The sequence below is a fragment of the Acinonyx jubatus genome, chromosome B3 (genome assembly GCF_027475565.1).
Source record: "Acinonyx jubatus isolate Ajub_Pintada_27869175 chromosome B3, VMU_Ajub_asm_v1.0, whole genome shotgun sequence".
Classification (NCBI taxonomy): domain Eukaryota; kingdom Metazoa; phylum Chordata; class Mammalia; order Carnivora; family Felidae; genus Acinonyx; species Acinonyx jubatus.
This window is the reverse complement of record NC_069386.1, coordinates 142,738,684-142,753,919: the sequence shown is the minus strand read 5'-3', so window position 1 is coordinate 142,753,919 and position 15,236 is coordinate 142,738,684. Positions and strand designations below refer to the sequence as shown.

Genomic DNA, 15,236 nt, shown 5'->3' with positions numbered 1-15,236 from the left:
TTAGTTGGTTTTGAGCATCTTCAGAGAGTTCTGCATCCACCACCACAGTCCATCTTAGAACGTCTCCACCACCCCCGAAAGAAGCCCCGTCCCTCTTCACCATAACCCCACACCCCCTATCCCCTAACCTGGCAACCGTGAACCTGCTGTCTCTGGATTTGCCTATTCTGGAAATTTCATATGAGCAAGTCACGCAGTGTGTGTTTTTTGGTGACTCTTAGCACGTTTCAGTGCAGAGATTCAGTACAGAATTTAATTGGCAATATGATGAACTGGGGGGAAAGTTAAGCTTTCGGTGACGTTTGATGTCTCTGTGTACCCTGTGTTTTGATGAGAGAGATGCCTGTTGTTAAATCGTTGCCTCACTCAGCCTCAGCTGCTGTCACAGACCTCCACAGACTGGGGGACTTTAGCCACAGACGTCGATTTTCTCACAGCTCCATGGGCGGGGTGCCCGAGGGCAGGGTACCGGCACGTTGGGTTCCTGGTGAGGGTTGGCTGCCTGCTGTGTCCTCACAGCTCCGGCCTCTCTCCTTCCTCTGATAAGGCACCGACCCGTCACGGGGGCCCCACCAGCAGCCACCATCACACTGAAGGCAACATAGGGATTTGGGGATGACCCATTCAGTCCAGAACAGTCCTCAAGATTTCCATTTCTCAGAAGTTATCATTCAGCAGATGATTTTTCGAGCCAGAAACAAGTTTTACGGTTCTGTTGGCACTTGCCAGAAAAGTTATTATATCATTTTTATGAAATGAAAATATGTAACTACAGAGAGTAAAATTACTTTTGTTGCTGTTAAGTTCTCTAATGTAAATGCATAGAAATAAAGAATGTATGGTTTCTTTTACATTTTAAGCAATTATTAAAAGTTCAGGGGTTTATTTTAAGTTTATTTATTTTGAGAGAGACAGAGACCGTGTGAGCAGGGGAGGGGCAGAGAGAGGAGGAGACAGAGAATATCAAGTAGGCTCCGTGCTGCCCGCGCGGAGCCCAACGTGGGGCTCAAACTCACAAAACCGTGAGATCATGACCTGAGCCAAAACCCAAGAGTCGGATGCTTAACCTACTGAGCCACCCAGGTGCTCCAGAAGTGCAGGGTTTTTAAGGATTTTTTTTTTTTTTTTTTTTTTTTGAGGCGTGATGGATATGTAGTATATTGACTTACACTGATTCATTTGCCAAGTTTTCTGACTGCAACCTAGGTCACAAAGTCCACGTTGCCTTCTGTCTGGCACACACATGTGCATCTGAAAGAGCTTAACGAGGCTTAACCTTCTGTGTGTGGTGCACACTGATGCCTTCTGTTCTGTATTTCATTTTTTTAAGTGCTGGCTGCAAGCCGCTAAAATGCCACCACACGTTCCAGTTGGAGAGCAAGGCCATCCTCTGTGAATTTCTTGCCGCCTCCACAGTAGGATGCCTCATTCAGTGGACTGTGTGGGGTGGAGCAGTCACCTGTCCTTGGGTCCCTAGAGGACATGCTCGGTAAAGTGCCATTGCCAAGGGCCACGGTCATGATCTTCCGTGGCCGTCACTAGTACCGGTCACTCCGTGTGCTCTGAAGAAGACGTTTGCTTGCAGACACAGAAGAACTCCGTTCTGGAGCCATCCACGTACACCTGTGGAACATTTAGCACATGGGTGACCGTGCATTTTATAAATACACATAAGTACTTAACGTTACTACTTTTTCTTCTGTTTTTACTTTACCTGGCAGTGAGAATTTGTTTAATGCAAATCATGAAAGTCGTATTTTTTATTTTGCAGATTCGTAATCAGCTTAACCAGGAACAGACTTCAAAGCTCCAGCAGCAGAAGGAACTCTTGAATAAACGCAACATGGAGGTGGCCGTGATGGACAAGCGGATCAATGAACTGCGTGAACGCCTTTATGGGAAGAAAATTCAGGCATGTGAGAAAGAAAATATTTGTGTAAGATAAGCTACTAAAAATGATTCAATGCACAATTGCACATCTTCACTATAATGGCATTTTGCTCCCCCATCTGCCACAGCTGATAAAACATAAATTGGCCATAAACCATTAAAAAAAAAAAAAAAGACAGTAGAAAACTCTTTCCAAAGCCACATTTATTTCCTGGTATGTGAAATCAAAACCTCCCTGGCCACAGCCACAGCCACTGTCTCCCCACCCCCATCTTCCCTGTGCTGTTGTGTCTCCACCCTTGGGGAAGCTGTGGTTCTGGCCTGGCAGCACCCGGGCATGGTCGGTCCCACTCTGCCACTTGAAGCTGTGCCACGTGGGCACATTCCTTGACCTGTGCAGACTCGAGTCCTCGCTGCAAACTCATATGTCCTGCCTGCCCCAGCAGTCGTCGTGAGCATTCTTAGAATAACCCATGTGGGAGGGCTCTGTAAACTCTGCAGCAAAGTGCTCTATAAAGGGTTAGTGCTTTTTAAAAATCTTTATTTGGTATTTTGACTTTCAAAGGTAATAAATGCTCATTGGAAAATGAAAACAGTGCAGAAATACTTAAAAGAAAATTTGAAAGTTCCTGCCACCCTATTCCCATTCTCCAAACAGGATAGTTTTAATGATTCCAGTCTTTTGCTTAATACAGACAAGAAGGTACTTAATTTTTAATTGAAAATGGAATTGTAGGAATTATATCATTTGCACTCTTCTCCTCGTCTTTTTTAACTGCAACATGGGTATCTTTCTAGGTCATTGCCTCACTCCTTTTGCGGCTTCTCTACAACACCCCACATCCCGGGGCCTGTGGCCCCTTTCCCTGACCTCCTCGCCGGGTGTCCCCGAGTCCTGCCGTTAACTCTCGGCACATCAGTGAGCAGGAGCACTCCCAAGAGCTTGGGGGACGAGGCACTGCTATGCGTGGCTCCTGGCCTGCCTTCCATGGTGGCGCCAGGGTTTGAAGGAAGCAGTGCCTGAGTGCAGGGCTGGAGCGGGACGGGGAGGTGGGCGGGCGTGGGCACCAGCTAGCTGGGAACAGCTCCCCAAGTGTCCTCGTCCACACTCCGTAATTGGTACTTTGACAGTTTGACAAGTAACCTCCTGTCAGCTGCTGCGGCTCTGGAGGCGGCTCCCGGGAGGCCAGTGAGAGCCCTTCGGGGGCTCTGCCTGGGTGGGCTGGGGTGAGGGGTGGGGACTGCCATTTCTTTGTCCTAATGAGTGGTGTCAGGTGAAATCTCTCGTTTACAAGCCAATCTACCCCCCCTTTTTTCAAACCAGGGAGTTCGTGGTTGATCTGTAGGACTCTGTGTTTTCAAATGATAGTTCTCCCATACTTGCCTGGCAGGGGAGATACCACGGTCAAATGATGGTTCTCCTTGCTCTTTCGAGTATCGTCCTCTTGCTCACACAGCGCTTTCTGGCTGTGCTCCATCAGCCAGGGCTCTCCAGAGGAGCGGAACGAGCAGGGATGTGGAGAGTGATTGCTGGGTGTATAGACTGACTTTAAGTAACTCGCTCACGTGGCTGTGGAGGCTACATGCCTGACACCTCCAGTCCGGACACGTGGGGGCCCTTGATGCCGCTGCTCAGGTCTGTAGGTCGTCTGCAGGCCCAGGGGCCTCTTTCTCCAAGCACGTCAGTCTTTTCTCTCTCAAGTCCTTCAGCCGATTGCACACGGCCCACCCACACTGTGGAGAACAGTCCGCTTCATTCACAGTCTAGTGATTTAAACGTTGGTCTCTTCACAGCAGCATCTAGGCCTGTTTGAGTAGATATCTATGGCCTAACCAAGTTGACACATAAAATGAACCATCACAGATGGCTAGGTAAACGTTACTTCTTACATTCCACCTGATAGTTGAGGTGATCCTGAAGAATGTGGTGCCTCTGCAGAAATGTGTCTCCACCCAAAGGTCCTAGGCCCCTTTGGGCAATTGTCAGAGTCCTGGACCCTCTCCCTAAAATGATACATGCTCATGGATGCAGAATTTTGCAAACAATTGTAGGAGGTTATGGATCTCTTACAGCCTACCTGGGGTCCCTAAGGTGTCCGTGACTCTCCATTTAGATCCCTGTTGTGGACCCTCTCGCTGTTAGGCAGCATCACGTGATCAGCGTCCTTGGCTATAGTGTGGTGTCCTTGCCGAGAATGGCAGGGTTGTCTTCAGGGCACTGGTCAGAGGGTCTCGCGGTTCCAGGCCCTGTCACTGTGCCCTGCTTACACCAAGCCTCAACTTGACTTTACAGACATGGGCACTGAGGTTCAGAGCCATTAGGTCACTTTCACTTGCCCAAGGCAGCACAGTGAATAAGTGGCAAAGCAGGATTTGAAACCAGGCTCAGAGCCCAGGCTTTGACCGATGCCTCTGCCCACCTCGGGGAGAGAGGGAGAGCATCCTCCAGTATAGAGGGTTCCGCAGAGGTGTCCTGGGAAGCTGTTCTATTCCATCGCCAGCCCCTGTTTCTCCCAGCTCGCAAATAGGTAGGAGTTGTCAAAGAGAATCACTTGTGTGGGACTGTGGGTTGAGGCCCTTCTTTCAACACTTGCCCTTTCTAGATACTGATTTTTTAGGGTGATGGAGCTTCCTGAGGGCACATCATTTAGTGAGTGGCTCAGGTGAGAGCAGTCAGTCATACTAGGCTTGTGATTTCTTTAATTTAGGAGAACCTTAACTCTCATTTCTTCCCATTTTGTAGCTGAGCCGTGTGAATGGCACGTCGTCACCACAGTCGCCGCTCAGCACGCCTGGCAGGGTTGCTGCAGTGGGGCCTTATATCCAGGTCCCCAGTGCCGGTGGCTATTCTGTCCCAGGGGACCCCATAAAGCCCCAGTCTCTCACTATCGCCTCAAGTGCTGCCCACGGAAGATCCAAATCCGGTGAGTGGCCCGGGCCCTCGTCTTGGAGTAAAGCAGGTGAACAGGGAAGGGGCACCCTGGGGGCCAGGAACCTCAGAAGAGGCTGCCACGGTATGCCCCAGGCTCTGCCCACCCTCAGTCTCCCCCAAGTACTGTCTCCCCCTTGGTCCACTAGGGTGGTGTTGGGGAGCTGTGTGCCACCACGGCAGCGATACGGCCCCAAAATGAGAACAGATTCTCTTTATTGAGCTGAGTGTCTTTACCGTGTGGCTTTTCAAACCACAGAGTACTTCGGACCCGATCCGCTCGTGCCGCAGGTTTTGTGTCCGGGTGAGGGCGCTTTCGCCTGCTGCCCATCCCAGCAGAGGGGTAGCCTGTCTGTGGACAGTGCGCTGGGGCTGGTCTTCCCTTTCCCCACTCGGCGCGTTCATAACCAATCCAGAGGTCTGCAGACCATCACTCTGGCCCTCGGCCACACCGAATCGTGCGGTGGGACCAGCACCGTGCTGGCGTGTAGCACTCCTGGGGACGCTGGGAAGCCTTGTGCAGCCTCCGGTTCCCAACCAAGGGCAGGCTGGGTTCTCCATGGGGAGGCTGCTCTCCCTTCTCGGAAGAAGGCGGCTGCTTTCCAAACATGAGGAAGCCGGAGCTGCTTTGCAGTAAGATTTTCTTTACGCTGGGCTGAATGTCTCCCCGTAAGACGTGGAATGGCGGAGCACAGGTGCAAACCGCACGGCCTTCCCTTGCTCACCAGTCCAGGGCCGGGCCAGGCCGGGCCGTGCTAGGCCGTGCTGAGCCAGGCTGAGCCAGGCTGGGCCAGGCCCCTGTTGTCAGGATTGGGGGTGGAGCTTGGCAGTCTTCCGTTCGCTCGTGTCCTCTTCCCTGTTGCCCAGTCTGAGCAGCAACAAGTCTGCCACTCCTGCTGTGGGGTGTCAGGGCTTGTTGTGACCCTGGCAGGATAAGCGTCACCAGCCGTCGTGGGCCACGCGCCCTGGCTGGGCTCTCTCCACGGCCGTGTCTCAGCAGCCACGTGGAGTGCATGGTTGGTGCGAGTCTCTAATTGCAGCTTTCTTTGAGAAGCGGTTATTTATAGTTTGAACCGCCCCACTGTGGGAGTAGGTGTTTGTTTCCAGGGCAGATAATTAGTACAGCCAGCTACTTCTCTGCTCACTTTGTTTTATTATTTATTTGTTTGTTTGTTTGTTTATTTATTTATGTATGTATTTATTTGGGGGAGAGTGCAAGTGGGGGAGGGGCAGAGAGAGGGGGACAGAGAATGCGAAGTGGGCTCTGTGCTGAAGGGCTGACAGCAGCGAGTACGACGCGGGGCTTGAACTCACAACCCACGAGATCATGACCTGAGCCAGAGTCGGACGCTCAACCGACTGAGTCCCCCAGGCGCCCCTCTGCTGACTTCCCAAGCCAAGGACGTCTCCCATTCCCCTCTTCTCTGTGGGTGTGTGAGGCCGGGCCGCCTCACAAGGGTTTTGAGGAAAGGACACCCTTCTGGGCCTGGAGAACGTGTCTTTCAGAAGTTCAGCACCAGCCTTGTTCTTTCCACTGCAGTGTAAGGTGACCGCACACAAGAAACCTGTGTCCCCCACACTGGGGACAGAATCCCGCCCAGGTGTGGAGCTGGGGTGAGAAACCTCCCCGGGGGACCCTAACTCATGCTGTCGACTGTCCTTCTGGTGCCGTGTCACACAGATGGCCATGGGAAGCCCAGAGTGACCAGCTCGTGGACAGTACCAGACCTCGCCGTCGGGCCTGACCGCAGCCCCTCAGGGCACTCTGCAGACTCGTTGCAAACTGTACGTCAGCTGGCAGGCCCAGTGGGGGCTCTGGCCCTTTCTGATACTGCTGAATCAGCAATCGTTTATGTTTCCAAACTGAGAAGGGTCTGCTCATCACATCTAGGCTTGAGAAAAATGCCACATAATCACAGTTTGTCCCTTCCTTCAACAGACAGGTGTGAAGCTTGGGCCGGGCCACACACCACACCCTCCTCAGGAAAGGGTCTGACAGATGCTGGCACAGCAGGGGATTTTGGGTTTTGTTTTAGGAAATCCAGATGATTTTTTGAGTTCGTTAAAAACTTTAGTTTTACCTCCTGTGCGAGAACCTCCCATCGTACTTGAAGATAATTGTCCCTTTTAATCCTTTACAGTAAAAATAAAGGCTCTTTCCTCTGCACCCCCTGTCCGAAGAAGGAAATTCCCGGTCCCTTTTTCAGTCCCTTTGGGGCTCCCGTTGTGGATTTTTGGAGCAGCTGGCCAGCGCCACTCTCTGACCCCTGGGGCCGGCCCCTCCCTCCCTCCCTGGTCTGCTGGGCCCTGCTCGTTTCCCCATCGGCCCAGTTGCCATCTCCGCGTATCCTTGCTGAGCCTGCGTGCTTCTGGCCCACACCCCTCCCCCCCCCCCCCCAGACGGCCCCCAGATCTAAGGTACGGCCGAGGGTTCCTGAAGGCGCACGCGCTTCTTGCCTGGAAGTGGCTGACCGGACGCGTGGAGCAGGGTGGTCCGGGCTGGGGCCTTGGACTGCCTCCCCAGCACCCTTGCAGCCTGGCTGGCACCGCGTGAGGCTGCCGCTGACAGGGCCCGGCGAGGGCGCCCAGAGGTCACTGCACGGGAGGGCCTTGCGCACTTGGGCTCGGAGCACGCTGTCTCCCGGGTCTCAGGTCTTGGCTCTGGCGCTGTTGTTCTGAGGGGGAGTGGCTTTCCTCCTGCTCCTTAGTTATGCCCACCTGCTGGCGCTGGCTGGGTGGGTGAGGAGAGAGGATGTGCTGTTCCTGTCAGAAGCGCCCAGAGCAGTCCCTTCTGATTGCTTTCCGTTCCCTGTGGCTGATGGCTGGGTGTTCTCCACTCGGGTCCAGTCTGGCACCTGGGCCTGCCCTGGCAGCGGGAGCCTGAGTCGGAGGCTGTAATGTGGCGCCTGCAGGTGCTAGAATGTACTCACGTGGCTGTGGCTGCTTGGAGGGGTTGCTTCTGCACCCTTTTTCAGTTTGGAAAGTGCCTTGTTAAAGAGCAGCTTTTCAGCAGCTTTCCTAAAAACCTGGACGTGACTTTGCTTTCTGATCACTGCAACAGAATGATAACTGGCTACGCCAATCAGGGGAGCTTGTACTGGCCTCTTCTGCTCATAAGTTATTTTGAGAGGATAGAAGTTTCTAACAGAGGAAAGTCAAATTTTTCTTTTAATGTGGAAGGTGGTACAGGTCAAGCCTGTTATGAAGTCAAAGGATAAATCTTTTGTTTCTATTGCTGTATGTGACCGTTGCTGTATGTGACTCGTTTTGTAAGTAACGTTTGAAAAGTAAGTGCTCAGGCTCATTTTATTTCCTGGTGTCGATGTAGTCGATTTGACCTGCATTTAGATAGGGGCCCGGGAGCGTTTCCACCGTCCTCTGGCCCCTCGCCTGGGTTGGAGCAGCCCTGTGCATGGTGACTGAGTCTCTGTACACGGGAAGGCGGTGCGGGCGCTGGCGGGGCCTGGCCAGCAGACGCCGCCCTTGGTCTTGCTGTGCACAAGCCTGTGTGCGGGCAGGGGTGGCCGGCCGCCTGGGTAACGGAGCTCCGTCAGAGCCGATCTTTGTTTCTAGCAGAGGGCTGTTCTTAGGTTGGTTCAGCTAAATCGAGGAAAAATTATACTCAAATTCTGTGTTCTTTTCAAGCCAATGATGGAAACTGGCCAACGTTAAAACAAAATTCTAGTTCTTCAGTGAAGCCGACGCAGATCGCCAGTGTGGACTGGAAGGACTCAAACATGGAGGGTCCTCTCAAGCAAGGGGCCGTCTCGAGCCAGCCTGTGCCCTTGTCAACTTTAGGAGCCACAGAGAAGCTGGTAGGCCGTTTGTCCCTGTCACAAAACACAGACAGGGTCCTCACTGTATCACTGTTCAGCCTTTATCTTCATCTGAGGGCTGTGAGGTGGGAGGTGTCACGAGGCAAGTTAATCCTGCTTGTATCTAAATTATGACCGAGTCTGAAGAAGACTGTGGTCCCTCAGCACTGAGCGCCTGCGAGTGGAGATGTATATCGCTCAGGATTGTTCCATCATGGGCGGGTGATGGGCCTGATTCCCACGGTGGGCCCTGTGCCTGGTCACAAGCTGATTTGAAGGATTACAAGTCCGACTTTGTTTTCTCTTGTGACTGTGGCTAGAAATACGCTTAACTTTTCAAAGGGTAACTTTGTTTTTCTTCTTAACATCTCAATTTAGGGCGTCGAGATCGGTAAAGTGCCACCCCCCCTCCCTGGTGTCGGCAAGCAGCTGCCTCCCAGCTACGGGACATACCCCAGCCCTGCGCCCGTGGGCCCCGGCTCCACAAACTCCCTGGAGAGGAGGAAGGAGGGCAGCTTGCCCAGGCCCGGCGCAGGCCCGCCCAGCCGGCAAAAACCCGCCCCGCTGCCCACCTCGGGTGGCCACACGTCTGCTTCCTCACAGCAGATTCAGCAGAGGATCTCTGTGCCGCCGAGTCCCACGTACCCGCCGGCGGGGCCGCCTGCTTTCCCGGCTGGGGACAGCAAACCTGAACTCCCACTGACTGTGGCCATTAGGCCCTTTCTGGCTGATAAAGGGTCAAGGCCACAGTCCCCCAGGAAAGGACCCCAGACAGTGAATTCAAGTTCCATCTACTCCATGTACCTCCAGCAAGCCACGCCTCCTAAGAATTACCAGCCAGCGGTGCACAGCACCTTAAATAAGTCTGTTAAAGCAGGTACAGTGGGTTTGTACCTTGTCTTGGGGCTAGGGAGTCATGCTTTTACTTAAAGTGCCAGTCCATAGCCTTACATTCGGGTCACAAACTATTTAGGATTAAAAAAAACTTTTTTTCCAATGTTTATTTATTTTTGAGAGAAGCAGAGCACAGGTCGGGGAGGGGTGGAGAGAGAGAGAGAATCCCAAGCTAACAGCACAGAGCCCAACTTGGGGCTCGAAGTCAAGAACCGTGAGATCATGACAGCCAAAACCAAGAGTCGGACGCTGAACTGACTGAGCCCCCCCAGGCGCCCCTGGGATTAAAATTTTAATTCTTGTGTACAGCGTGGCCTTAGGTGTCCATGTGAGTTTGGGGTAAAAGGCAATGGGTGGAGTTTTGTAGCTGGATCACATGGGAACTGACTTCCTGCCTCAGCACCTGCCTTCCTGTGGTACTCAGGAAGCCCGGTTCCCAGAAGGAGGTTCCTCTTTTTCTCCTGCTTTGTGGAAATTTGTGCAGGGGCTTTCCAGGGGCCGGTGAGGGTGCTCTGCCCAGTTGTGGTCCTCCTGGCCTCCTGGAGGTGACTGAGCCAAGCCCCTGGAGGGGAGGCAAGGGAGCATCTGCCGCTTTGGGAGCTGGGGTGTCCTAGGAAGGGTGAGAGAGTAGAGCCTGGCCCCACGGATGTGGAGGCAGGAGGTGACTCTGACCTGCACAGCGGGGTCCTGCGGGTCAGTTCTGGGCTTGGGCCTCCCCACAGACTTTTGGGCAGAGGCTGCAGCTTCCAGACTCCTGGGAGCGCCCACCCCCCACCCCCCGGCCAAGCGGAAGCCCGGCTACCTGTGGCAGGGCTCTGGCCCCCTGCCCTACAGTGCCTGGGCCAGCAGGCCGGGCCTTCCTGTCCGAGGCAGCCTGCATTCCGTAGCATGAGACTTGGCCTGGGGGGCAGATGCTGTTTAGAGGTGGGTCTTTCTCCCCGGCTTAGAAACAAGGAAGGTTGGTTTGGGGTGGGGAAGTTGGGCCTGCAGCCATGTTTTGTTTTTGTTTTTTTCATTTGAAAAAGCCTAAATTGTGGAAGCCCAAATGTAAAAACCAGTTAAGAGGGGCACTCTATCTTCCAAAAGGAGTCAGTGGGGTTCTTTGGACAGAGGTTTCCTCCGGGATTTAAAGGTAGGACTCAGCAGCACCAGAGCAGACCCCTGTTCTCCGTAGGAGCCCACCTCCTGTGTGACCGCAGGGTTGTGGTGACTAGACCCCTGGCCCCGCAGGATGCTCTAGCTGCCCCTGTCCTCTGTGTTTCCTCCAGTGTACGGTAAACCCGTTTTACCATCCGGGTCAACGTCCCCGTCACCCTTACCGTTTCTTCACGGGTCGCCGGCCACAAGCACGTCGCAGTCCCAGCCGCCTTCGGAAAGTGCTGAGAAAGAGCCGGAGCAGGACAGCCCTGCCCCTCCTGGAGACGGCGGCACCGGCACGGGCACTGTGGAGAGCCTGCCGCGGCCGCTCAGCCCCACCAAGCTCACGCCCATCGTGCACTCGCCGCTGCGCTACCAGAGTGACGCCGACCTGGAGGCCTTGCGCAGGAAGCTGGCCAACGCGCCCCGGCCCCTAAAGAAGCGCAGCTCCATTACGGAGCCCGAGGGCCCCGGGGGGCCCAACATCCAGAAGCTGCTGTACCAACGCTTCAACACCCTGGCCGGCGGCATGGAGGGCACCCCTTTCTACCAGCCCGGCCCCTCGCAGGACTTCATGGGCACCCTGGCCGACGTGGACAATGGAAATACCAATGCCAACGGGAACCTGGGAGAGGCTGGCCCTGCCCAGCCCACAGCCCCGCTCGCCTCCGAGCCTGCCCCGTCTTCGGACGCCAATGACAATGAGCTCCCTTCCCCTGAACCGGAGGGGCTCATCTGTCCCCAGAGCACCCACCAAACGGCCGAGCCTGCCGAGGACGACAACAACAACGTGGCCACAGCCCCGTCCACAGAACAGGTCCCCAGCCCTGGGGCCGAGGCCCCCTCACCGGGGGAAGACCAAGCCCCCCCACTGCTGCCCCCCACCGTGCCCCCGCCTGGAGCCTCTACGGTGGGTGTCGTCCTAGTCAGCCAGCCAGTGTTTGTAGAGGACCCGGCTGTGTTAGCCATAGTTCCGGGGACTGTGGGGCTTGCCAGACTCGTCCCCACCCTCACTGAGGCCGAGGGGGAGGACAGTGCTGCAGTCCACAGGTGGGGCTCTGAAGAGGTGTGGAAGGCTGCAGAGCTCTCCCTGGAGGGCCCAGCCAGGTTTCCCCGAGGAAGGGGAGCTGCCGTCGGGATTTGAGGGCCAGGCGGCGAGGGGGACGAGAACCTCCTAGACAGCCTTCTGGTGGGAGCTCAGCATTGGTGGAGCAGAGAGGGGGAGGTGAATGTCCACGGGGGTGGGTAGGAATGAGTTGCTGACTCCTAAGCTTGACTATCACCCACCGTGGGTGCCCCTGAGCAGTGCCGTCCCCCCGGAGCACGCTGCATGTGGCACAGCGGGTCTGGCTGGGCCCTGGGAGTGGGCGTTCCTCTCGATGCCAGGGGCCGCTCAGCCTTGCCGGGTGCACACGCTGCCCACGGCTTTCGCCCCGTCCCTCCTCTCCACCGCGGCTTGGTGCGTTGGCACATTACCCATAAATCAGAAGCATGTTTCCTTCCCGGCAGAGCAAACGGACCAACCTGAAGAAGCCTAACTCGGAGCGGACAGGGCACGGGCTGAGAGTCCGGTTCAACCCCCTGGCTCTGCTCCTAGATGCTTCTCTGGAAGGCGAGTTTGACCTGGTGCAAAGGGTCATCTACGAGGTGAGTGAGCGCAGCCGCAGGCCTGGGCTGCCCCACCTGCTGGGTAGGCCCGGCTCACGAGGGCCTTGTGTCCTCAGGTGGAAGACCCTAGCAAGCCCAATGACGAAGGGATCACTCCGCTGCACAATGCCGTCTGCGCCGGCCACCACCACATCGTGAAGTTCCTGCTGGATTTTGGGGTCAATGTGAACGCTGCCGACAGTGATGGCTGGTGAGGGCCCCTGGGGCACATGGCCTACGGTAGGAGGAGGCCCCCGGTCCAGGAGTCGGGCAAGGGCGGAAGCGGACACGGGTGGGCGGGCCTACTGTTGCACCCCGGGGCCGCCTGGCCTGGTCCCCTCCTCCCCACTTTGGTTCCGTGAGTCCTCTTGTGAAAGGCACAGCTGGGATCGTGTCTTCGTACATGTGCTAGCAACTTCACGGGCTGCGCGTTTTGCAAAGTGTTACTCTTCGTTGGGTTTGAAATGGCCGGATAACCTGCGTGGCAGAAACTCAGTCCCGCTTTGCGGTTGCCTTGTCGGTGTTTGCCCGCAGGGCCCTTCCGCTGCTGTGCGGGCCCCCAGGCCTCTGCTAGGTCTTGTTGGCAATGTCAGGCTCTTGTTGGTGTGGTTTGAACATCTGGGGTTTTTTTAATTGTGGCAAAATCCGCCCAACGCCTACCGCCGTGGCCGCGTGAAGGCATGTCAGCCGTGCGCAGCACGCCCCTGCTCTCGCGTGAGGAGCACCTACTTGATAGGCCGCTTTCCAGCCCCTGCCCCCCCCCCCCGCCCCCGAGGCCCCACCGCCCAGCAGCGGGCCCGCGGCCCGGCCGAGAGACAGGCCAGTAGGAGTCCTGCCGTTTCGAGGACCAACGCGGGAACCTTTGGGCCTCGAGGCGCAGCACGGCCCCGGAGGCCCCCGGGAGGCCGCCGGGACCTGGCTGGCCGGGCAGCACCTCGCGTGCCTTCACCCGCTCTCCGTTCCAGGACGCCGCTGCACTGCGCCGCCTCTTGCAACAGCGTCCACCTCTGCAAACAGCTGGTGGAGAGCGGCGCTGCCATTTTTGCCTCCACCATCAGCGACATCGAAACCGCCGCGGACAAGTGTGAAGAGACGGAGGAAGGCTACATCCAGTGTTCCCAGTTCCTCTACGGTACACGGGGCGTCTTGGCACGGGGCGGGGGCCCTTCCCCTGGGCGTGGTGCTGCGGGGCCGGGGAGGAGCCCCCTTCCATTTTGGGAGCCACCCCGCCAAGCTCCTCGGGATGGAAGTCGCTCCGTCCCTTGGGCTCCTTCCTGAAAACCTGTTTGAAGGGCCGTGTTGCGGAAAGATTCTGTGCCTGGTCGCTAAAAACCGTGCTGCTCTGTGTGGATGCGGCACGGCGTGCCTGGTCCGGCAACACGCCTCGGCCCCGGGACCCAACACGGCAGTAGCACGACTCGTCAGGGTCTTGACACGGCCCCGGCCGGCGGCCCGCCCTCCGCGGACACCTGACCGCTCGCCCTGTCGTCCCAGGGGTGCAGGAGAAGCTGGGCGTGATGAACAAAGGAGTGGTGTACGCCCTGTGGGGCTACGAGGCCCAGAACAGCGACGAGCTGTCCTTCCACGAGGGGGATGCCATCACCATCCTGAGGCGCAAGGACGACAGTGAAACCGAGTGGTGGTGGGCTCGCCTTGGGGACCGGGAGGGCTACGTGCCCAAAAACCTGCTGGGGGTAAGCACCGTGAGCCCGCTCGTCCGGGGTCGGCCACCCCTGCTGCCGTCACTCCTGCAGTCCTGTCCCCTCCGCCCAGCCGTAAACCGCAGGGCGCCGGGCTTTGTGCGGGGTCGCACCCTGCAGGGCGAGCACGGCGGGTGGACTGCCCTCGTCCACTCTCTGCGCCACCCTCGTAACGGGCAAGCTGGCGGAGTTGGCACGGGGATCCGGCAGGCCCCACACTCACACCGTGGGAGCAGCGGGGGTGCCGGCGGAGGAGCCCCCAGCCGCCTGATGCAGGAGCTCGGGCGGGCAGCCAGCCACCACTGTCTGCAGCCCAGAAACGGCCCGGGGTGGGGAGCCCACACGTTGTTCCCTCCGTTGCGTTTGTAACTGCACCAGACCTCAGAGCAGGTGCCGCTGTGCTCCCCCCCCACGTGCCTCGAGGGAGCTGGGGGCTTATGGCCACCGGCGCGGATCTGAGGCGGTGCCAGGTGCTGCGAGAGAGGTTCTCCGGGGTTGGGGGGGCGCGGCTTGTAGGGGGAGTCGGGGTCTCGGCAGGCGCGTGGCAGCCGAGTGGCGGCCGTCCGGGCACCACCGGGTGCCCCTTCCTGCTCGGCGTGCCGTGCCCTCGTCCTAACTGTTTCCGTCGCTTCGCAGTTGTATCCACGGATCAAACCCCGACAGCGAACGCTAGCCTGAGCTTCCGTCTGGAGCGCCGCCCGCGCTTGCCCGCCGCGAGGAGCCGCCGGGGAGACCGCCCTGCCGTTTCTGCGGGAGCTGCAGCTAGACGTGTTTCTAATGGTGCTCACTTGCGCAGACAGCATCCACAATGTGAAATCCCTGCAGTTTCTCGGTGAGGCCCTTTCTTCAGTTTGCCCGTAACTGGGAGAGGTACTTTTGCCTCCAGGAAGATTGAATTTTGCCAATTACTGTAAATCCAAATAAATATGCAGCTTTCTAAACAGCTGTCCCCGTTGCCAATAAGCAGCTCTATCATTTACCCCTGGTCGGTTGCCAGTGAAGACGAACCCTCTGACTTTGGCCCCAAGGCCTTCCTCTACGTCCCTCCACCCCAGCACTGAGAACGCGCAGCTGCTGTGAGGTGTGCGCCCCCTGCTACCGGAAATCGCAGCCGCCCGCCATCCTCTCCACCCTGACCACACGCATCTCTTCATTTCCCTACTGAGAGGGCCCCTGCGCGGAAGCTTCTGGCAGTGGTGGGGCGTGGTGCGTGTGTGCTGAGCA

At 56.9% G+C, this 15,236-nt stretch overlaps 1 protein-coding gene across 5 annotated transcripts in view; it reads left to right on the top strand.

The window, feature by feature from the left end:
* Positions 1-14,957, top strand: part of PPP1R13B (protein phosphatase 1 regulatory subunit 13B) — a 98,313-nt gene extending 83,356 nt beyond the window's left edge. For 4 of the 5 annotated variants that reach the window (XM_027066711.2, XM_027066710.2, XM_053224999.1 and 1 more), the window contains exons 8-17: positions 1,772-1,936; positions 4,634-4,814; positions 8,465-8,634; positions 9,013-9,511; positions 10,797-11,575; positions 12,175-12,312; positions 12,390-12,523; positions 13,278-13,444; positions 13,807-14,006; positions 14,649-14,957. In XM_027066711.2, coding sequence (XP_026922512.1) covers positions 1,772-1,936; positions 4,634-4,814; positions 8,465-8,634; positions 9,013-9,511; positions 10,797-11,575; positions 12,175-12,312; positions 12,390-12,523; positions 13,278-13,444; positions 13,807-14,006; positions 14,649-14,690 — 2,475 coding nt within the window. In that variant the 3' untranslated portion in view covers positions 14,691-14,957. The remainder of the gene's footprint in view (positions 1-1,771; positions 1,937-4,633; positions 4,815-8,464; positions 8,635-9,012; positions 9,512-10,796; positions 11,576-12,174; positions 12,313-12,389; positions 12,524-13,277; positions 13,445-13,806; positions 14,007-14,648) is intronic. The other variant, XM_027066712.2, reaches the window with a different exon arrangement.
* Positions 14,958-15,236: the final 279 nt, after the last annotated feature.